The sequence below is a fragment of the Gallinula chloropus genome (assembly GCF_964237585.1).
Source record: "Gallinula chloropus genome assembly, chromosome: 26".
In the NCBI taxonomy this organism is placed as follows: Eukaryota; Metazoa; Chordata; class Aves; order Gruiformes; family Rallidae; genus Gallinula; species Gallinula chloropus.
In genome coordinates, this window is record NC_140111.1 from 359,739 (window position 1) to 383,450 (window position 23,712).

At 44.6% G+C, this 23,712-nt stretch overlaps 1 protein-coding gene across 3 annotated transcripts in view; it reads left to right on the forward strand.

The window, feature by feature from the left end:
* Nucleotides 1–5,096: 5,096 nt before the first annotated feature.
* Nucleotides 5,097–23,712, forward strand: part of TANC2 (tetratricopeptide repeat, ankyrin repeat and coiled-coil containing 2) — a gene marked incomplete at both ends in the record, with an annotated part of 127,322 nt that continues 108,706 nt past the window's right edge. For all 3 annotated transcript variants that reach the window (XM_084275465.1, XM_084275466.1, XM_084275467.1), the window contains one exon: nucleotides 5,097–5,163. In XM_084275465.1, the coding sequence (XP_084131591.1) occupies nucleotides 5,097–5,163 (67 nt within the window). The remainder of the gene's footprint in view (nucleotides 5,164–23,712) is intronic.

Genomic DNA, 23,712 nt, shown 5'->3' on the forward strand with positions numbered 1-23,712 from the left:
CCTGCTGTGAGTCAGAGCTGTTTTGTGAGACAAGAGCTTAGTGCATTCCATGGTCATGAAGTTTGTGGAGGTTCTGACATACACTGACAGCGTGGAGTGAGGATGGTGGAGGTCTGCTCCTCCTGTGAACGTCAGAGCGCTGCTCCCATGTGCTCTTCTGGGCTACTAGTCCTCCTCATCAGGTTGTCTCAGAACATCCTCTTGAATTTCAGGGCAATTTGCAGTGAGAGTGTAGGTTAAACTTCAAATAATTTATTTGAGAAGCATGGGACATTTGACTGCCAGCTGTTAGGAGCGAATGTGGAACAGGTTTCTGTGTGTAATATATGCTCTACCTGGAGTAAATGCTTGCAGGTCTGACTTGGTCTGTGTTGTCTGTCTTTTCATTCCTCACTTTCTTTCATCTTGTGAGAATTAGGTTTATAAATCTGTCACTTGGTTATAAAAAAACCCTTGTTAGCTGTTCCTGTCTGGAGTTTGAAATCTCTTATGAAAGGTTAGATTTTTTTTTTGTTCATAAAATGTTAATTTAATCTTTACATGTTGTTAAAACCTGAAAACTAATATCCAGAAAGGGACCCTTTTTTTGGCATCTTACTATACACGTTTCTTTCCACAAAACTTGATGGCAGTGGCCAGGCAATGTTTGTATATCTCACTGGCCCTGAAACACTTCTGAGAAAGAGCTTAGCTTTACCAACCAGTTCTATATAAAAGTATAATTTTATTTTTAATGAGATGATAACAGAAGAGGAAGATACTGGGATCTACTGTTTTAGTGGTGGTATGTGGGGCAAAAAGAATTTGCTTTGATTTTGAAATTCTGTGTCTGACAATGTCATTCCCTAGGAAAGCTCTGAAAAAGAAGAAAAATTACTTCTGTGGGCTGTAACAATGTGTAGCCACCCAAAATATGAAGTAGTTTTTGCAGCCGGTCTACAAACTCTGTCTTAAAATTAAGAAAACAAAAGAAATCAGCCTTAGTCATTCTGGAGGATTTAATGAGGCATTGCAGACTTGTTGAAGCTTAGCATTTGGTGTAAAGTTGCAGCTTGCAGCATTCAGTCTCTCTCTACTCCCTTGCATTTGGGTTTGGGTTTATTTTTTTCCTCGTTGTATTTGTACTACTGCTTTCTCATCCTCCAGGAACTGTTTTTGTTTGTGGATTCCATTGAAATCTATCTTTGTTAGAAGATAAACCAGCATGTTGTAGAGTCTGTCCATAAGCCAGAAGATTCTTGAACTGGGTTTTTTTTTTTAAGGCTAATTTTGTGCGGTGCTAATGATGCTCTAAAGCAGAGCTCAGCGAGGTGGTTGGTACCTCGTTATTCTGCCAATACTGTGTGGAGACTCTGGAGGCTTTTGTTCAGCCTGCCTTGGTTTTGGTCGAGTTACAAGCTGAAGACAAATTGTTGTAGTTCCTGGTTGCTGGATTTGGTGATAGAAGTGTCCCACAGCAATAGGAGTGCAGAGGATCCCCGTCAGCATGCCGAGCCTTGAGTTTCTGCTGACACGGCTGCTCGTGAGACTGGAGAAGGGAATTAACCTGGACTGTAAGATGTACAAGGAGTTCATTGGGGTATGAAGAAATCCTGATCCAGCTCCTCCTAATATTGTAATACCATTTGCTATTTAATCCTTCTAATTCCACAAACTTATATGGCCAAAAGAAATTTTAATTGAGTGCTTATTCTGAAATATTATTTCTGGGTTGCTGTTACCTGCACAGAGGAAGAGCTGTGACCACGCCTGCCCAGGATTGTGTGGTTGTGCCTGCAAAAGGAAAACAGCAGCTGGCTCTGGCGACCTGCCGGTGCCAGTACTCTATACTGTGAAAACCTTAACTCATCAGGATGTAAATTTAGTGAGCACTTACACTCGGAGTACTACAGCATAGTAAGACACAGGGAGAAACCACGTCATGAGCTGAGGGTAAGCTAGGTCTGTTCTAAAAGGGCTTCCTTGCTATCTCCCGCCTCTGCAAGTCCCAAGGATCCAGCCATCCTCCAAGGCTTTAGGTGAGCTCTGAGAGTACGGAGTCAGTCCTTGAGACATCCCGTAACTCAGGGTCTTAATGTCAGTTCTCTCTCTGCTCCAGGGCCCCATGTGTTCCCTGCACAGACTTAATTCCATCCCAGTAGCAATACGGCAATTTCTGGCATGGTTTGCCATGTGAGGGCTGGAGGTAAACATCATTAGCAAACTGTCATCCTCACCTTTGGCACTGTTCAGGCACAGCCCAGTTGGCTCTTTCAGCATAATTAGGTTAATTAGGTTATACTGATGGCACAGCTCCAGTCCGTTCTCAGCACAGGCTGGGGTGGGGATAGTCCGTAAACCTGAGTTTATAGGAGCTTTGGAGTTCTGGACTCTCCACTGGTACCGTGAGAGTTTGATGCTGAGGAAAACATTATAATAAAGGTTGATTGACCTTCCAGACTTGGGTGGGACTCAAAATGGGTACCAAACAAATAAGAAAAAGAAAACACCCCATGCTTTTCTTCAGTGGGATTTTAGCAGGATCTTTCTCCTCTACCCTTGTCTCACCAAATGCTTTAAGATTGTTCTTTGTTTGTTCTCTTTTTACCTAACTCTGAAATAGCAAGCTGAGCACAGGACAAACCGCTTTTGCCCTTCTGCAAGCACAGGGTAGCTAGTGCACTTAAAGCTACAGGTAAGAGATGAAAACCAGGGCTGAGGATAGTTGAAGTCTGATGTTACTCTGTCGTCAGCAGCAGAGGCCAATCTCATTTCTTTCAGGGTGACTAGAGAATCAAACCTGTAACTGAAGTCGGCAGGTTACAAGTGGCCCATCATTGCTTGTTGTGCTGGAGTTACACACTGAGGATGTCTTTGGTGGGAGTGGTTCCAAGCCCTTACTCAGCCGTGTGGCACTACGGTTGCTGCCCGAGGATGGGGCAGGTAAGGTAGGTCTGGTAGAGGAGCTCAGTGCAGGTTGCATTACCTGCCTGCAGAAGGGGTAAGTTCCTCACTGGTTAGCCTCCCCTCTGCTCTGTGCTTTGCTGTTGCAGCTACACTTCCAGAAGGACCTCGTTGTGGTTGTTGAAGCACAGTTGTGTATCCTTGCAAGCATGATATGTCAGTGAAAATCCTCATGAACCCTGATAGCTCGAGAAACTTTTTTTCCTCCCTGTTTTTACATCTGTGTGTCACAGAGCACAAAGGAACTACCTCTCCTTGTTTTGCCTGTCTGGGAAAGATGTTGCTAGGTGATAGTACGTCGTTCTGTTCATAGACTTCATAAAAACTGTCTTCATTCTGGCTATGACACTTAGCTTAATCTAAGAACCACTTCAGTCTGCTTCTTCTAAACTAAATCAAATCGATCAGTCAGATGTACCTGATGATTCCAGCACAGGGCTCAGTATTGCTGAGGAGGAAGTAAGTCGCATGCAGACTCCAGCAGTTTCCCAAACAGTAGCAGGAGGTGTTCCCTGCCTTCACCTTGCCTTGCTCAAAGCCTAGATAAATGCCTTTGGATTAGTGGGGTGTTGGAGGGATTATAATATTATCATGTTCCAGTACAAATAACACTTGGAGTTCTGTTGCCTCCTCTTTACATTTAATGTCCCCTTCGTATTTTCCACTTCTGATGTTGCGAAGCATATTGTAGATGAAGGAGTTTATCATCAAGAGATTGTAAGAGAGGAAGGATATCTAAGCCCAGAAGTTTTCTTGTGCTGCAAGCTGGATGGAACAGCCATCTGAAGAAAATAAACAAACAATTACAATTCAAGACAGTTGTGTTTGCACCCAGATGGAAGTTTCTTTTGTAGTCATATAACAGTAGGATGCTTTGAAGAGAGGCCTGAGCTTTGTTGAGGAGCCCTGGGACTAAGTCTAAACACTGGCTGCTTGTGCTTTGGTGTCCTTGTGCGAGCCTCAGAAGATGCCAGGTGATGCTCGAGTGATTCATACGTGCGGAGGAAATACTGCTCCTGTGTTTCTGTTTAATATCCTACATGCATACACACACGTGCAGATAAACATACCTCAGAGTCGCTCATCTAGTGAGTGGGCTGTCCTGAGAGGAAGGGCCAGAGTTAAGGTGATCCATCCATGTGTACCAGTGTTGTAACGTGTGCTCTGAGCACTGCCTTCGCGTGCTGGCATCTCTCGGTGGCTCACATGACAGGAGCTTTCCGTGCCTGTACAGGTGCATCTGCAGCTCTTCGGATGGTTATTATTGCACTGCCAGGCTTAAATACTACATAAACGTCAAGGAACTCAAGCTTCTGCTGATTTATTATTCATTGTCCAAGGAAAACCTAATATTGTCCCAGGGAAAAACCAATCGTGCTATACAGCTCTAGAAGAGAAACGTGTACCTTGTAAGTACGGAATGCTGTGTGTGCAGTAGAAGGAAAACTGTGGTTTATTATATGCCCTGATCAAAGGCTTTTTACGATGCTTTTGGTCTAGTGAGGAGCTGCTTTTGTTGTTGCTGTTTTGATGGTTTACCTGCTTTAATAAGAGGATGTTCCACCAGAACAAGCTGTCAGGGTGTGTGGTGAACCCAGAAGCTCATTCTTTTATCTTCAGCACAGAGGCAACTTCTTTATTTTCCCTGAGACGTATAGAGTGAGGAAAATATATGGATCATGTTTCTGTTTGATTTTTTGCATCACTTAACTTTGGGTTTGAGTGGCTTTCCTCCCCATGACAATTTATTCAGCTCACAGAAGAATCTGACAGTCAGCCAGCCCAGGAGCTAAAGACAACAGCATTTGCAGTCTGCACTAGGAATGGGAAGGGGAGGCAGAGTTTGCTACGCGCTGCGTCTCTCCCTGTTTAGGGAGATAATTGGTTGAATCACTTGACACCATAGGTAGTGGTGCTGGAGTTGCCTTGATGAACGAAAGCAAACAGGTTGGTAGGCTTTATGTGGGTGTTGATTTCTGTCGTTAGGAAATTCATTGCCCAAAGAGTTTGTCATCATTCTAAGGTTTTCTCTTGGTTTGCTTTTCCCCTCTGTGATGTTCTCCTGCTGACCGAATCCATGTGTTGCTCTTTTACATCCGTTGTTCTCTTGCTTTACACAGTTCCTGGGATACAGAAAGTGGAACAGGATCACCATGTTTCGAAACAGTCTCAAGATGCTTCTCACAGGAGGGAAGTCGAACCGCAAAAACAGGTCCAGTGGTAAGTAAATCTCAACTCCTTTATTTATGGTTTTGCAAGTATCCCTTTCATGTGTGTTGGTCTCCCTGGGTCTGACTTCTTTTTAATGAACAGATGATTGTGTAGACTCAAAGCATCATCATGAGTTGTTTTCATACTGTGCTGCAATTTAATATTTAAAATATACATGTATTTATTTTGAAATGTATGTAAACCACACTGGTTTTATTGGAGAAGTAAGAAGCAGGGAAAAACAAATAATATTTATACATAATCCTGTAGTAAACTGACATCAAGGTTCACATGTTTCAGTTATGGAAATCATGAAAATTAATTCCCCCCCCCGAAAACGACTGTGGTAACTTGTGGCAGTAAAATCTTCAGTACAGGTAACACTTCTGATAGCAGGGTTTTTAAAATTTAACAGGAGGAAGGGAGAGGAATGGGAAGAAATTGCCCAATTTTGTCACTGTTAGTCGTCTCCTCCTCCCCCCCGTGCCAGGAAAGGTGCTCACAGTCAGAGCTGGTTCATGTGCCTGTTTGATCCAGGATGGAGACTGGGAGAGTTTGGAATTGTGAAGCAAAACATTGCAGAAATATTGTTAGGCTTTAAAAACATTTTTATTTAACTTTTGTATTTGTTTCCGAAAACGGAGTGCTGGCAGTGTAAGAGCTTTTAATTAGATCTTTGATTTTTCTTTTTAAAGCCATCTGGCAGCACGTTGTGAGTATTCTGGGATACAGCGTTCATCCCTGCGCGTGTGTCTCGGAACAGCCAGTGTGTGTGTTCCATGGGAAACCACCAGTCAGGATGCAGAGATACAATGAGACAAGTGCAATGGCAAAAAGGGTCTTTTCTCCTGCGACTGAAACAAGTTCATACGTGTTTCTCACAGCGCCAGGGTTTTCCCCACACCCTTTAATAATATCCCAGTACCGCCAGTGTTAGGTGGGGAAGGGGGGTTGTGTTCCTCAGCAGTACAGCTCCTCTGGGTCCTGAAGTTGCCTTGTAGCAGCACCGACTTCGTTCTAACTGTCATTAAGAGTCCGGTTTCTGGTGAGAGTTTGTGGTGGTTGATCCTGGAGGTGTTTCTCATGAAGGGTTCAAGCAGCACATCATGGTGTTGACTTCCTTGTGTGAGCTTCTGTAATAAGAGTGTATCTCCTAGAGAGGGAAAAACACCCGTGTTTGTGATGGGAGCCTGAGGTTCTGGTTGTCACTCGCTGCTTCTGTGAAGGAGGCTTTCTCTCCTTAGGGCCTTCATTGCAGGAGTTCCTACCCTGAGGAAGGTACCTGTACAGAGCCAGGTGAAGACACGAGTTGGTGGCTCTGTCCTCTGGTGATCTTGTGTCTCCGAAGCACCACTTTTACAACCTGAAGCCCAGGAAGGTGCAAGTCCTCTGATAACTCACAACCTTTAGAGAGCTGTATGTAGACAGATAATCTCAAACTGTGGTTGTATCTTTGTTAGAGGTTCTCTTTTCAGTCCCTCGTATCCCTTTTGGCTTATCTCTCAAGCAGCGTTGAGGATCTTGTTACACAGAGCTTTGCAAATAGGTGTTTCTGCTTCCCTGAATGAGAAACGTTGGCTCTGAACTAATGAGAGCTGGTAGGGCTGCCCTTCCATCTTTGAGCAGAACAGAGGAGACGATAGGTCTTCTTGGAAAACAACGTGACAGCACTGAACAGATGAGGTTTTCTCTAATGCCTAATGTCTGTACCACATGGTTAATATATGTTATTACAAGTCTGCCTTTGAAATAAGTTGCTTTATCGAGAAGTTGTGTTTGGCATTCTTCAGGGGAGGAAAGGCAATAAAGGAGATGATAAGGTTTGTTAGATTAACAGTGTGTAAATGGAAAACATCCTTCCGTTGGAAAATAAGTTGTCAGATAAGTGTTAGTCTATCAAACTAGAACGCGACACTGGATGATCTCATTGCTGCTTAGATTTTGTAATAAATATGTTTAATTCTGTATTTCTTTGCAACACAGCAAGAAAAAACATCAATAAGTCTCCTGTGTACGTTTCTGTGTAGCAGATGGGTCTGAAATTTGCTTTGTTTACTTGTTTGGCAGTTCTGGTGAACTACAGATTGGGTGCTTTAGAAGTTGATAAAAACAGAAGAGCACTTACCTAATAATATACAGAAGGGATTTGTCACCATGACAGTGACAGAGCAGTCCTGAGCTGGCTGAACAACCCAACCCGATGCTCACCATCTTACTCATTGGCCTTTCTTACCCTAACCCTCCGTGCTCCCTTTCTCCCCTTCCTTCCCGGTCTCGGGATGCGAAGGAAAAGCTCTCAAGGAGTCCTGGCACTCCCTTGAATAAACGTCTGTCTCTAGCAGCTAAGGCCAAGTCTTTCATGCTCCAGACCTGGGGCTCACCTCCATGATGTTTACCCTCACCATTCACCTTGTCAGGGGGTGTTCTTGTGGAGGTGGGTCACTGGGGCTTCTGGATTCTGTTTTAAGCCAAGTGCTTAAAAAGGTTAGGTGTCTACTGAATTTTTTTACCTTGTCCTTAACAATATTTAGACTGCTCAGCACCAGTTGGGTGTGACTCTTCCCTGATGTTTCTGATGCTGTGACTTGCTTGGTGGCTGCAGAAGCTGTTTGATGGCAGGAGAGTGTGACCCCGAGCACGAGCTGCCTGATGACACATGGCTCTGCAGCAAAACGTTTTCAGAGGGGAAACTTGAACACAGAACTACACCCTTCTCTGGGAACTGGGAACAAACTCCATATCACACCCTCTGCGTTGTGGAAGGAATGCCACAGAGGTTTCAGGTCTGCTGTTGGTCACCTTCCGTGCAGTGATTTTAGGTTACGGAGACAGTGACCTCCCACTCGAGTCCCTCCGGTGTGCCTGGGTTTGGCTGAACTGGCAGTGTGTGCATCTTCCCTGCGCTCCTGGTCACTTTGTGTTCCAGTGCCAGGAGCAAACCTTTGAAGCAGGGTTAAAGGTGTTGTGGTTTTCTTCTTGGGGAATCCTCTGGCCTTTGAAATTCCCCTTCATTGCGGTTCCTTTCATTCGCAGTAGCATAGTCAGTAGCAAACAAGGGCAGTGAAGTCAAGCTGACAAGCCCTGGATGTTGTGATGTGGTTTTGATAATTCTTCATGATCAAAAGAGCACTGGTAGTGGTAACAGGAAAATGCTTTCTTACTCCTCCTCCTGCAGAAACTGCTGAGCAACTTCCCTGCAGAACTGTGGTTAAGATTTATTTTGACTCAGCTGGGGTGGGTTTTTCCTTTGGTGCTCTTTATGGTGTTGTGGTTCAGGAGCACACAAAATATTTATAAAAGAAGAAACCAATTATGTGTGTATGAATGTACAGTTACACGGAGTAATGCCAATTAAAATAAATGAATTTCTACTGCAGCATCAGATCCTGTAATCTCCTGTGGTTAATTTTGTGTGTGTGTACTTTCAGAACTCAGCTGATAGTATTTCGTAGCAGCATACTGTGTGCTGTGCAGCCCTGTGTGTGTGTTCGTGCACATTATTTAATCTCTTGTCTTAACAAAAATTCTCTTGTGACTCAAGGGCACTCGAGATATTTTACAGTAATGCCTTGAGGACACATTATGCCTGCAATAGGATCTTGATGAGGCTGTATTTTCTTCAGTCATCAATGGATATTCTGCAAAGCTACCAGGCAGCAGTGCTTTAAAGGCTGGAATGTGATCTGAATGCAGTTAAATATGGCCTTCATGGTTTTCCTGTTGTAATTTAATTTCCAGAGGTAGGCAGACGTGTATGTTTCCTGACTGGGAAGTCTGTATCCAGACAATCCATGCGGGTACCTTTGTGTCAAAGTGTGAAAGGGCTGGGCTCTGCTCCCTGTGCCAGTCCTCCTGCTGCAGCCCGGAGTGATGGCTGGGGCCAGCGGTGCCGTTAAACCTGCCAGTCCTTCACTGTGTTTCTAACTCTCTTATAAACTGACTCCACCGTTGCACTGGAGTTTATCAACCTGTATTGTTCTGTGCTCTGTGTGTGAGTGTACGGGGGAGCGGGGGACGATCCAGCTCTGTCAGCCTCAGCCTTGCCAGTATTTTCACACATTTGAACATCACCAGCTGTAACAACAAGCGTGTGACTCAGGCTGCTGCATCCTGCCAGGAGTGACAAGCAGTGCATATCCTCACCCACCTCCTGTGTTCCTGGAGCCCAAAAAGTGACTTTCTTACCTGAAGCACTGTTCTGTGAGTTTTTTGCATCCTTTTTGTGCCCTTTTCCACCCTCTTGAAATGTAATTAATTGTTTTGTTTATCTTTTTTTGTTGCTTGCATCAGGTCAGATGCATATGCTCCTCTCTTTCTGGAGAGGGATTTTTAGACCTTTTCCAGTGTTTCCCAGTTGTCATCTCTTGGTGTTACATGTCACTGTTAAATGATTTGCATAGGCAGAGTTTTTCAGAGCCATATTTTCAGCCTTCTTCCTTGCCTTGACCCTTCCCTCCTAACTTCCCATACTGGGGTATGCTTATAAACCCCTTTCTTCCTTGGCCCTGCTCTCAAACCTTGCAATATCCCTTCCCTCTGTTTTTCTGAACATTTCAGCCCACATTACTTCTGGAATCTGGAATATTTCAACATCTTGCATTTTCTTTCTGTTAAATCTTCTTTGAATACTCATCATCTTGTAGTTTTCCTTCTCAGTGTTCCTAATTTTTTGGCTGTATTTTCTGTGGGGGAATTGGAAGATTGCTGTGTTCCTTAACATCTCATTGTTAGGATGGAGCAGTATCTCCCTGTCATTGAAATGCTGTATTTTGGGTGCTTTGCTCTGAGGCTTAAATTCTGGGGACTTGTAAATCCCTTTCCCCTGCTTAGGCTGTCCTGTTGAGTACGTGGCATGGTTTGAGAGCCAAGCCCAGCAGATTGGGTGGATGTACAGTTTTGGTGCAGGTGCAGTTCCTCCCTTGTCACTTGAGCAGCCTGTATCAGAGCTTGGAATGCTCAGAGAGGTTAAACTGTGAAATTAAGGTGTGTGGGTTGGGTCAGGTGAGAGGACTGTCTGGTGTATTTCTTCTACCTTGATGGCTGTATTTGTGTCAAGGAGCTAAAAAGGCGAGGAAGCTGTGCCCTGGCTATCTGGGGACTGCCTCCTTTACAGCTGCTGGGTGCCAGCTCTTTTCCTTTTTCCTCATCTTTTATCTCTATTGCTGCATCTACAAGTGCTTGTTTTCTGCAGGGATCCACGTTGTATTTTTCAGATGTATTCCTATGTGCTGGTTTTTATCCAAGATTTATCTCTAGGTCAGTGAGCCCATTCTCAAGTTCGTCTAGATCAGCCTTAATCCTTCTCAAACCTTTCCCTTCATTAGTGATTCTACAGATATGATTGCTGGGATTAATTCACCGAAGTCCCTTCTAATAGCAGGGGCTGATTTGCCTTCCTGCTCCACTCTGAATGCTGCTGCCATTACAGCACCCATCTCCCCTTCTTCCTCCTTACACATTGCTCTGAGCTCTTAAACCTCCAGAGACTCTCTTCCAGAGAGAAGAAAAAGGCTTTTTCAACTGGTCCTTTATGTGGGCATCCCTTCTGCCAACAAGGGAGTGGAATCTTGACTGCTCTCCTGCAATAGGTTCACTTTCACACAGGAACGAGCAGGGGGAGCAGGCACAGGGTGTGTGTGGGGGGGGGGGGTCTGGGGCTGAGAGTATAGCTGTGGAAGTGAGTCTTGTTTCTTCCTGGAGAAGGAAGGTGGCAAGCTTGGAAGAAAAGAGGGACATGTGATGGTGGGAGTATCTTTCTTCCTCGTATTATGTGGTGGTTGCTTCTACTGCATTTGCCAGTCATTTTAATGGAGCTGCATAGTGAATGTTGGGAGAAGTTTTTTTTAAAAAATGAACATTTCCTTGTAGTGTGTTTTTTTTTTTTTCCTCAAAAAGGTATTTTTATAAACAGAACTGTTTGATTGTACAACTGAGCTGCTTTAATCCCAGTTGACTAACCCCTGAACACTGCTTAAAGAACACAACTGGCTTTTTACTATGCTGATAACTGCTAATAAACCTTTGAAGAGCTTTGAACAGCCTCTTCATGCGAAGAATATCAGTGTGGATAGTGTTGGATGAAAGCTGTAATAAGGCTGTTATGAATTGGAGCTGCCCGGTCATTCTCCAGACACTTTCTGCCAGAGCTCGCTTCTGGCATCTCCGTATCTTCACAGGAGAATGTAGGAAGCAGGAAGGTACGTGCTAAGAAGCATGAGGAGGTCCCCATGGACTGGGAAGAGGCAAGCATTCTACCCATCTAAGGGAAATGAAGGAGTCTGGAGAAGTACAGGCTTGACAGCCTCAACTCGGTCATGGCAAAAATTATGAAGACGTCAAAGCTGTTTCCAGACCTGAAAGACAAGAATGTCAATGGGGAAAGCTGGCACACAGTTACCAAGTACCTATTGTGCTTGAGCAGCCTGGTTGCCTTCAGTGACAAAGTGACTGGCTCTGCAGATGGGGCTGGATAGGTGGATGTAGCTTACCTGGACTTCAGCGAGGCTTTTGGCACAGGCCAACTGGAGGGGATGTGGGCTCTGTGGGTGGATTGCAGTGTGGGAGGAGAGACCGCTGGACCGTCAGGCTTGAAGGAGTGATCAGAAGTTCAAAGCCATAACCAGTGGCCAGGTACGAGGAACGTCCATCAGAGGTTGATTCTGGCGTCAGAGGTACTCTAGCAACCAGCTGAGAAGGGGTGGAGAGCATCCTCACCAAGCTTGAGGGCAGCAGCAGGGGCTGCTAGGTGTGAGGACTGCAGTGAACCACAGGAACCGTGCAGCTTTCAACAAGGACAGAGTCCTTCTCGTGGGACAGACTTGGCCCAGTGCACAGGGACAGATAATGGACAGTGTCGTGCTCCTTGGGCTGGTGCTCCCAAAGAATCATCGTTTGGAGTTCCAGACCTTTTGTGACAGGTATTTGGTTGTTATGTGTCTGATACTGGTAGGAGAAGACTGAAAGAAAGCAAGAGCTGAATGTATGGCAGAACAAAGAATGGTCAGCGCTCTCAAATCCCCCTTTTGTAATGAAGTTGGGTGCCAGAAATGGGTGGAAATACCATCTGTAACCTGTGTAGCTCAGATGTGCATTTTGAAAGTGGGAGCAGCACCCACCCTTGCCGTGGAGCAGGCTGTTTCTGTGAGACACCTGGATGCCCTGATGAGGAATACTGAAGCAGTTTCTGCTTTCATCAAAACAGGCTTCCTGCATACTGTGTGAGAGGACGTGTGGAGCTTTAAGACGCCACGCTGCATGGGCACGGAGCAAACCAGAAGCATCAGTTCTGTTTCCTAAATCCAGCAGATCTTTTTTGGCTAAGAAAGCGTGCTGGTTTTGGCTGGGACAGTTACATCACAGCAGGAAGGACATACACTGGTACACCCTTACAGCCAGGTTGAAGTGGCATGGGTGTGCAAGGGAGAGAGAATAAAATACATGTATGGTAGTAACTGTGGGTACCTCTGGGAGTTGGTGGTACATACGTTAGCAGGGATGTTACATGTGTTGGACACCTATGACTGCCTTGTGCTGGCTGAACCAGCAGAGGGGGTGGACGTTTACTGATAAATCCTATATCAGAAGCTGGGCTGAAATCCACGGTGATCTGCAGGAGAGACAGTCACAGTTTTCCATGTCAAGTGACCTTGGCTTCTCATATTCCTCAGAAAAAGAAAAAGGCAAAGAAGCAGCATCTCCTACGCAGCTCACAGAGAGTGTGCACTCCTGCTTTGGAGGGAAAGAGCATCGTCAGTTCTGGGCGGTCAAACTGTTGGGAATGTGGAATGTCCTTGCCAGGATAGTTACTGTACCTGTAACAGTTTCAGAAATGCAAACAAGTCAGGAACAAATCAGTGAATTCAACTGCTCTGCCTGTAAAATCAGCAGCCTCCTGCCTGAGCTGCAGCTTTCTGTCCTGGAACAAGCCTGGCCCCAGTTCCAGGTAAGGAACGACCTTGGGTTCCTCAGCTTAAAGGGCTTGAAAGAAAAACGATTCATCTTTTAAAAATGGATTTCTGTTGTTTATCCAAGCAAACTAAAAGGAATGTTATTTCCCGTTCTGGAAGCTTGTTGAGTATCAAATGTTTCTAAACACGCTCTTTTAGAAACACTGCACCTTTGCATGTTGATTTCTGTCATGTTTCCATCGTGTGTTGAATACTGAGTGTGTGTATGCTTCTAACCAGAGCTTGATGTGGCACAAAATGAGCAGGCAAAAATAGTTAAAATGGAGAAAAGTTGAGGGTAAACCTCAGGCTGCACCTGTAATTTCTTTCTCCAGTGAAATCAGCCTGCAATGATTTCACGCTAATCGATGCCAATCACAGAGAGCTGTAGGTAATTTCCTTTACTAATTAATGGTGAATTTTCACACCCTGTGACGTGACAGAATTCCAGGAAGATTCTTCCAAGCAGTAAGCACCATCGATGGATGGACGGGGCAGATTCCCCTCTCCCTGTGTAACGTGCCGGCGTGCAGCGTGGCAGCAGGAGCCCGTGACTCACGGGGGCAGGCGAGTCGAATTTGTCTGGGGAATGAATTCAGCTCTTCAGAAGGAAAAAAAAAACCCCAATGTTCTTTCAAGGAGGCTTTTTACAACTTGTAGTACTAAATTTAGCTTTTTTGGAGTCTGCCTATCAAGAGATTTGTGAAAGGCTTATGCTTCAGTGTCTTTTCTCTGATTAACTTGTAAGAATAGGTTCAATGAGACCACGAGAGAATAATCTTTTTAGCAATAATACGTCATTTTTTTATGCAGTGTGGGTACTACAAAGAACATGGAATAGAAATTTTGAGTGGCAAAGCACGTAGTGCAGATGCTGTAAGGCAAAAGTCGTGGGTTTTATGTTTGTTTGGGGAGAGGGAAGGAAGGTTTTCCTACGTGTCCTTTGAATATTATGAAATGGTGTGGAAGGAAGGAATATTAATTGCTGTGTGGGACAGAGGGAGCCCCTGTCCCCAGTTGAAGCTGCTAAATGTGGCGTTAGAAGTCGAGGTGAGGCTGGAGCTGGGTGGCAGAAGGTGTTATTAGGTTGTTACTTTAGAAGATTTAATTTTAAATGTCTTTGCATCACAACCTCCTCAGTAATACCAGTCTAAGCACGCCTTTCCCCACATTTCCACCAAAGATGTGGGATTTTTTTCATAACACAATTTTTCCCCAGTATCTAAAGATAAATACTATTTATATTCAGTGTGACTTATCCATGGGAAGTGTTGGTACAGATTCTTGCATTTGTTTATGGCATCGACAGATGTTGAACCCATATTGCTCCATCTTCAGAATTCTATTCCCAGTATGATTCCTGTTTCTACCTTTGAGGGATTTTTGGGCACTAAGTACCCACCAGCTTATATAAACCCCACCAATCTACGGTGAATTACTTGAATGTGTGATGGATACAAACATGATCAAACACAACTCGTCTCCTGCGTCCTTTTCTCAGCTTCAGGTTTTTCTGTGGCTTTTTTCATGTGGCTTTTGCAGCTCCCAGGTCAGCACTGTGCATGTAAAGCCCCTGGGTTTGCGAAGACACATGTTTAACTTCATACCAGCATCCCTTTAGTGCATGAGGTGCCCGGGATGTCATTATTACATTCCTTTTCTGGAGCTGTGCTTGCTCTTCCTTTTTTCCTTTTTCCTTAAAGAGTAAGTGTCCAGGACTTATTAATATTTTTAATGGATAAACTACTTTCCTTTGTAAGAGGATGGATTTTAAGCTGCCATCTCCTCAGCAGTTTCTCCTCTTTCTCTCGCGTGCACAGAACCTTTGACTTTCTCAACGTGCCTGTGAGGACTTTTTAATACCAGCTATATTTTTAGATAACTCATGGATAATTTTTGCTAAAGTTTCCATTTTTAAATGACCTATTTGAGGGGATTGTGGAAGTTTTTGCTGCAAGATCTTTCTGATGTGGAAGGATCTATTTTTCCTTCTATATACTAGGATGTGATTGGTATAGAAACCAACCCATGCCCTCCTAGCATAGACTCCCGCCCTCCCCAACCCCAGTCTAAGCAAGATGGGGACATCATGTTAAAAGAAGTCATGAAGAAGTGCCCTAGTGTCCTCCTGGAACCACGAGTGCCCTGGTTGTGCTGATGGGAGGAGGGGAAAGGGTCTGGATTGGATTCGTGGGTGTGAGCATTACACACTGGAGTCCCTGCACTGGTTTCAGTGGTTGTTACTGTTCTAAGCTCTGTGACAGAAGGATGTGGATAATGTAAAGGGACTTAAGATTAGCCACTAAGAATTTATTTAAAAGGTGTTTCTATATAGAGAAACCTGTTAGAAGATCTTGGTGTTGTCTTTCTAGACTTGGGGCAGTTTCAGGCAGGAGCTACAGGGAAACCTGGTGATGGAACATGTAGGACTGAGCCGTAGCTGAGTGTATTGGGGACAGCAGGGTGATGAATCCATAAAGCACATAATCGAGTTGAGCTATGATCAGAACTTAATTGTATATTGCTAATCTTCAGTCCAGCAATTCCAGAGAGACAATTTGTTTCAAGGGGGAGTAATGGCAATCAAATGTGTTCAATAGGGAGGCTGATACCCACGCTGGTAAACAGCCCTGTCACGGTGCTCTGATAACTCGCTGGCAGAGTGCGAGGCTCCTGTTAGCTCTTATCATGGGCTAATTACTACATGGAGCTGGTACAAAAGGTGACAGAACTCTGCAAATTATTTTTTCAGTCCAAAAAAGGTCAGGATAACTTTGTGTTTCATTCTCTTTAAGTACTGTCCGTGACTTTCTTAGCTTGAAACCAATGGGGTGATGTGTGATGAATGCAGAGTGAAAAGGGAGTCAGAGCTTTAGAACCAAGAGCTCCTCTGTTGGGGGGAACAAATGACTGGGGGGAGCCGGGTGGTGGAGACAGAGATGAACTGAAGCCAGTGCTGCTCTGAAGGAAGAAGAAAATGACTTTTGTCTTTCATGTGGAGACTAATACGCAATGGGGGACGTTCTACCAAGTGGCATTAGTATGAAGAACGTGTGTGGGGTGTGTGATGGTGTAAGATGCCCGTGCTTCTGGTGGGCGAAAGCTGGTTAGTGGATGGGTGTCAGAATGTCCATAGCAGGTCTCGAAGTCATCAAGGTCACAGGAGGCTGGTCCTGCCTCTCAGCATATTGCCATAAAAATTTAACAGGAAGGTGGGGGGAAAGGCAACTTCTGCAAGGGTGCTGAGGTGTTTCAGCCATGCTGACACTTGCTGGGTGATGCTTTGCTGGGTCCGCGTTGCAGCTCCCTCAATAAACACCATCGTTCATGCTCTGCTCCAGTAACCTTCCTTGATAAGAGAGGAACTTGTATGATAAATGGGACGGACTTAAGTGTGTTTATGAATTGCCAAAGGCTCTTAAGCCAAATTGCTATTTTTTACTTCATTAATTAGAATGCCTCCATATTGCAAACCACAATGGTTTTACCTCAAAACAGATGGCTGGCTCTGTAGGAAATCTTAACAACATGAAAATACCACATGCACTATTCCCTGATGAAAGTTTCACTCACAGCTTTCCAGGGGATGAGTTTGTGTCTCTCTTCTGGTAGGAAAACCCAAGGAATTGCAGCTTCCATTATTAATAGTGCAAACGGCTGATTCACTGGGTGTAGTTGGGAGTGCAGAGAAGGGCAGAATTCCCCAGCACACGCAGCTGGGGTTTCTGTCGTGGAATGTGGTGGTGGTGCAGTCATAATGCAGGGACCTGTCACCTTGACGCTGACCCTCGAGGAGAGGTGTTGCTGGAGCTGACTCTTCAACTTTTTGGGGTTCTGCTAAGAGGGCTTATCACTGAACGGAGGAAAAACAATACCTGTGTAGCCAAAACGCAGGGGAAGAGTTACCTCTTATGTTTAGGCTGCTAATCCTGGGCTCGGAAGAGGGGAGAGGGCTTCATGGCGTGAGGGCTTGTGTGTTCAAGGACTTGAGCAAATACAGGGGCTTTTGTGATGAAAACGCTGACTTTTAAGTCCAGCTAATGCTTGGCCAGACAGTTTTAATATTGTATTTAAGGAACTAATTTTATTTATAAGTGGATGGTTACATATTTTAATATCTTTAAGTACATTACTGGAATATAATCATTATTTATTCATTCCACTTCGAGCTGCCTCATGCTTTCATTGCACATACCCGTTCCCCACCCCTTATTTATTGCACTGTAAACTATACTTCAAGGAAGAAAGCCCTAATTATGCTCTGTGGTGCCTATTTCTTGGTTTAATTAAATATTCTGAATAGAAAGAGAGACATCCTTGCTTCCTCTCCGTGCCTAAATAATCATGTTTTTCAGATACCACTTGCTAGTGACTGGCTTAAAATTAGAGTGATGCAGCAGATCTATAGGTGCTAAAAATAGTTTCCCGTAGTGGCAGGAGTGCCCGATGGTGATTCTACATTTGGGTAGAGATCTCCACGTTCGTGGGAGTTACGTAACTGAGGTTTGCAGAGGAGACAGGGAGGTGAGTTATCTCCATTACCCAGTGCAGCATAACGAGTTCATCAGTTTATCTGTGCTCCCTCCAGCAAGGGAAGGAACAGCAATGGTGAGGCTGCGAAGAGGCGAGCTCTGTTTTATTTGAGAACTGAAATGAAGTTTACTGCTAATAATGGCTTCGGGAAGACATCTCTTTGGGCTTTTACATCTCCTGGTTTTCGCTCACCTGTCAGTGTCCTGGAAATTTTCATCTTAGTGCTCCTAAGTCCTTAGTCTGCTCCCTGTTGTGGACACCCTCAAAAATCAGAGAGCGGAGCTGCTGAGCCCCGGTGTGTCTTCCGTACTCCTGGTTTGATGGTCCAGCAAGACAAGTCGATCAAATGAGTGCCCTCTTCCCCTCAACTGAAAATACAAACCCCAGTAGCTGCACAGTGCAACTGCTTTATTCTGTTTGGAATCACAACATTTCAGCTCTATTTTCACCAGTTAACTACCCAGAACATGTGAGAACAGCACAGGTACGTTAGTGATGGGGATTTAATGAGGAAAGAGAAGTTGTTGAGCTGAGTCAAGGCTGTGAATCAGAGAAACCGGGCAGTGCTCCTGTCTGCACACGGTGAAACCAGCCCTTCCTGCTACGGTCTGCTTCGTGGCTGATTTCTCTGAATTATCCCATATGCAAATAGAGAGAAGGAGGCTGGAGACAGCTGTTCTGTGGCACTATGTGCCGCACACGAAATGGCTGGTGCACATCAGCGCTGTGGAGTTGCAGAGGAAGAGCTCACTGCAGTCAAGTTATTCCCATTGAATAGAAATTAAGCAAAATACAATGATTTCCACTGGTTGTTGGGCAGTTGTTACAGGGATGGGAGAAAGGGAAACAGACTTAAATTAAGTAAATTTGCAAACAAGTCTGCAGTTACTATAGACAAATGGAAGTTCTTCCACACAGAAATAGATCCTTGGTGTGGATTTGGCTCTGTGGCGCTGGAGCAGTGTGTTCCTTAACTGGGATCGGCTGAGGCTCAGGGCTGGCTGCTCCTGCAAACAAAGATAAATGTATGTAGTATGTAGGAGAGATGCTTCAATCACTATGTTGTTTAAAGTAACTCTCTCTCCCCAAATAATTGCCTTTCATTCTGAGAAGCCTCTACCTAGAGATTTGCACGGCTGGTCTTTCATCCACGGAAATGAGTGATCATTGCTGAGCTGCGGTACCAAGAGCTTGGGGTTTATAACTGTAATTCTAGGTCTTTGTCTGGGTTCATCGCAGATAAATTTGATGGCCAAATTGACCTTTTATGCAAGTACTACATTTGCTGGGTGTATAAATGTGTTGGTATTTGCAGATGCTTTGATACACAGCCTGGTGAACAGCATCAGTTTGTCCTGGCTGAAGGAATCCTGAGAAGCAGCAAAGGGAGAGAGAACCATGGATATTGTCCCCATGACATACTGATGGGGGAATGCTGCAGCTTTTGAGGCTGGAGTGGTTCCAAGTTTACGTGTTTCTGAACAGGAATTGTGGTCAAATGTTTTTCCTTTACTTTTTTTTTTGCGCAAACTTTACAGGACTGTGAAGTCCATGAGACTGGTGGAGACGTGTGATAACACACCCTGCGACAGGCCCCACAGTTTGAACTGGGGAGCTTCTCATGGCACCTTCGCTTTTTATCCCTTTTGATCTAAACAGTGCAGGATATATAGAGATTTGAAATGTTAAATGTTTTAATAGGGTACGTTCATCATATTGTAAGCAGTAATTTATTTATTGCTCTTGAAGGAGAAGCAGACCCTGTTCCTAATAGCCTGTGCTGTGATTTTAGGTGATTTCTTCGGTGTGATTCTCACTGAATTGTGAGGACTGGATGATATTTAGGGAAGCAAGACACGGTTCCTCCTATTTACTGTGAAATATTTCCACACGGACTCTCAGAACAGGGATTATGCCTTTGTAGGGACTGATTTGCTGCTTTTTGCTGGTCCAGTAATCACATTTTATGTGGGCAATGTTTATTAATTGTAAGTAACAAAATAAAAACTGGAGATTGTTGAAAAACTTGTAAATACAGTGAAAAATCCCAGTGGCTAGGCTGCTCAGAAGCATGTTAATACCTAATTTAGAAACACCATCTATGTCTCTGCCAGCGTGATGCTAGGTAAATATCCAAGATGTTTAATAATATTTAAAGTCTAGTAATAAAAGCCATTAAATAGGATTATTTTCTCTGAGAGATGCTGGTTTAGTGGCGCATAAGGCAAGAAGCTCCACATGTCCAGAATGGGCAGAGCTGCGTTCTTAGAGGCACAAAAACTTTCGTACAAGAGGTTGAGGAATCTCGCCCAGAGGGTTTTCAACAGTTCTCTCTGCTCAGCAGTTTCTCTGGTACTTACTGCTTGATGTAAAGTTGGCAACACACAGAATTAATCTCTGAAATGACAAATGTGGCACATAATGTCACTCTGATGTGCCAAATGTCACTCGGAGCACACGCTCGGTGGGAGCAAGGCTGGAACATTGTAAGTGTACGAGTTACAGATTAACCTTTAGCTGATTATTTCGTTCTGATGCACGTCAGATACTGCAAATTTCATCCATCTCTTTGGGGTGCCCTCACAGCCCTGACCTTTGGTGATGTGTTGGTGTCTTCACCAAGTACTGCAGCTCTGCTACAAGAACCCTTGTTGGATGGACTCGACCACTCACCTGTGCTGCTGTAGTGTGCACGGATGGGACAAGGTGGATTTATTGTGGGAAGGTTCATTGTTGTGTTTCAGTGGTTATTATGGCAATTTGTGTTGCATCCTATCCCAGGCTGTTTCCAGATTCATGTTCTGTTACAGTTCGTGGTCTTGGGCTTCTGTCTGTGCCATGAGCATTGGGGATGTCAATAATTGGTCAGGCAGCTGTATGACTTGACAAATGCAGGAGGAATTGGGAATAAGGATGATGTTATGTCTGTATAAAAACAGATAGACCCATGCTGAATGTGCACAAATTGCTGGTTTTCCTTCTTGGCTGCTCCCGAAGGAACTGAACACTTAGTTGTATGATGTAAAGTTTAGAAATAAGATGGGTCTTCTTAAACCACCACAGGAAAAGGGATTCTGTTGTCCTTACAAATCAAAGTGTATTTTGAAGTGTGTCCTTTACCTGGATAATGCAGAGTGTGTATAGCTTAGATGCTGAAAATCCTCAGCTCCTGTTGGGACATGAGTCAGGTATGTAGGATGGAGGTTTCTGATGGAAACCCAGCAAAGTCCAGTGCAAGAGCAGACCCCTGAGTTCAGTCAGACAGCAGTATGTACCAGCCAGAGGATGCTGGAGGAGCAGCACTTCCCACGAGCTGAGATGCTGCAGAGAGCTGTTATGGATGCTGCTGGTAGGTTTGAGTCCTTTGAGCCTTTGAGTGTGTTGCCTTTATACCGGAGCCCATGTACTGATACCCCAGAAGCCAGACAGCATCACCTGGCACTCTGCTCCTGGCTCGCTGGGGAAGCGGTAGGGAACTTCCCTTCAAGGGCTGTGGCTGATGCTGGCTGTAGGGTGTTGGTGCATCGTGAGGAGTGATGCAGGTACACACTCTGTAAGCACATGATGTAATGTGTGTTACGCAATAGCTCTGCTTCCCCGACACACCAGGGCTGCTGTTGTGTCCGTAAATGTCAGTGCAGGGATGAAGCGTGGGAGGTCTTATCTCTGCAGAGTTGCATTCTCCCAGGCAAGCAGTCAGACCACGCCGGCACAGCGATGCGGTTGCACGACGGGATGTTTACTGCATAAGCAGTTTAGTTCCATTAAAAGGGTTGGGGGTTTTTCTGCTCATCCTGGGAGAATAGCGACTGTGTTGCTCTTTGGGGCTATATTTTTTATGTGATATTTTGCCCAGCTTTTTGCCACTGATGTCCATGAAGTGGTGAAGTTTGCATTTGACAGAGCAGAAGTATTCTGGTGTGAAGCACTTTGGTTTTGATTGTTTAGCACACTTTAAATTCAGAAATGCCATGAAGTGACTGTAGAAAAAGGAGTTTATTTGCTAGCATCAGTGCTTAGAGGCTGTGTGAACAGATTAAAGATGTGCATGGTCTAACAGAGTATGCCACAGTGCCCTAACAGGACGAGCAGTGGCTGGAGCCAGCTGAATGAATGGAAGCAGATTTTCAGCAGCAGAGGAGCAGGTAGCTTCAGCCTGATATAAGTGTATGAAAATACATGGCTACTGTGCTGCAGGAGTCTTGTTTGAAAAGATAACTAGTTCTCAAATGGAAACCCAGCAATACCTGTCTGTCTGTATCCATATACATAATATGGATAATGTATTATAATTTTAATATAATATATTCAAACAACTTACCTCTCAGCTGTTCACAAGGCAAAACTCTGCGGAAGAAACCTTGCCTGACCTCAGCGATCCAGGGCTGCTGTGCCCTCTTGGTTTTGAGAGGCTGGAAGATTGCTTCTCCAAGAAGGAGGATTTGTTTGCATTAGCTCTGCAGCCCTCTGCAGATTGGGAAAACAAGGTACCACGTTCCCTAATGTGTCCATTAGAATGCACTTGAGTTACTGCCTGTTCTTTCTTTCCAAGAGCTGGATGGGTGAAAGCCCAAAAGGAACCGGGTAATGAGTGGAATTTGTACCTGCCCATAACCCCAAGTGCTTGAGGTGATTTGCTCATTGTGCATTCAGGTGAAGTTTCCCTCCTTTTGGCTTATGCTCCATCTTTGCAGGAAGCCTTTCAGATTTCTTACTGCTGGATCAAATGTTGTTTCATCTCCCATCAGCTCATCTTGAGGCATTTACATCTTCTCTCTCGACCATCCAGCACTGGCTGAGGCTCACAGGGAGAGGCTGATGCTCCTCCAGCCCTTGGCACTGCCGCTGCGTCCGGAGGTTTTTGGAACATCAGAAGTAGATTGGGAGAGTTCTGGGTTGGATTTCTACCCACCCCCCCCCTTTTTTTTTTTCTTATTCTCCAGTTGTGACCTCCTGCAAATTTGGGAACAGGGTACCAGGCTGAGAAAGTGACTCTCCATTTCATCACTCATTTAAATGTTCTGATCAGTCAGAGTCAAATACCATTAGATAGCCTCTTACCTGGTGTCTGTAGGTTACTCGCAGACAGATTGTGGTCTTAGGAATTCTTCAGAGTTTTTCATCTGCATCTCCAAACAAACAGCAACAGTTAATTAATTTGTTCACAATCTAAAACCCCCTTAGAATAAGGGGTGGTATGAGTTCCACTTACTATTTCAGGTGCCTGTGTAATATGCCAGGCATCCTCCTGCACTGGGAGCTTCATAGAGCTGCCCTGGCTAGAGCAGCCTGCTCGAGGAAGCGAGCATGAAAAGTTAGTCATAATTTATTTAATCAGCTGAGCAGCTGCAAACTTTCATTAATAAACTTCAAAGTTTGTCTACATAAATAGAATAATTTTAGCACTAACAGGTTTCTCCATAATGTTCTGTATGGCAGTAATTTTTAAAGTGTAATTATTTTACATAATGTAAAATGCAGAACTTGGCCTCATTAAATTAAATGCTCAACAGCCTCGGTTTTAAATTGCCAAGCAAAACAAAGATAAGTATAAACATTTATTTATTTATTTATTTTCCCTAGCAGATAATTTACACCTCATCCAGGTAGTGGGGCAGCGTGAGGGAAACAGAGCAGCTAATGACGTGGTGAGAGCAGAGGCAGATGAACTGAATATAAAGTCACTGCTGAGCCTGGTCACAGGCAAGATTCCAAGTCAGCACGGGAGTGGAATAGCTGTGATTTAGTTTAAATCCCAAACTCTTGGTACAGGGTGTGTCACTTTCAGGTGCAAACGGGTTGGAATGGAGCGGTTGGAATGTGAGAGTGTGGTGGTTTGGCCCTGGCTGGAGGCCAGGTGCCCACCAAAGCTGCTCCATCACTCCCCTTTGCAGCTGGACAGGGGAGAAAATAGATTTTGAGAGGCTCAGGAGTGGAGATAAGGACAGGGAGAGATCATTCTGCACTCAGTGTCACGGGCAGAATAGACTCAACATGGAATAAAGGAAAGAAAACACTCTAATTTATCACACTGCCCTGTACCCCCAGTGACACCAGAGTCGGGTGATGAGAAGTGATG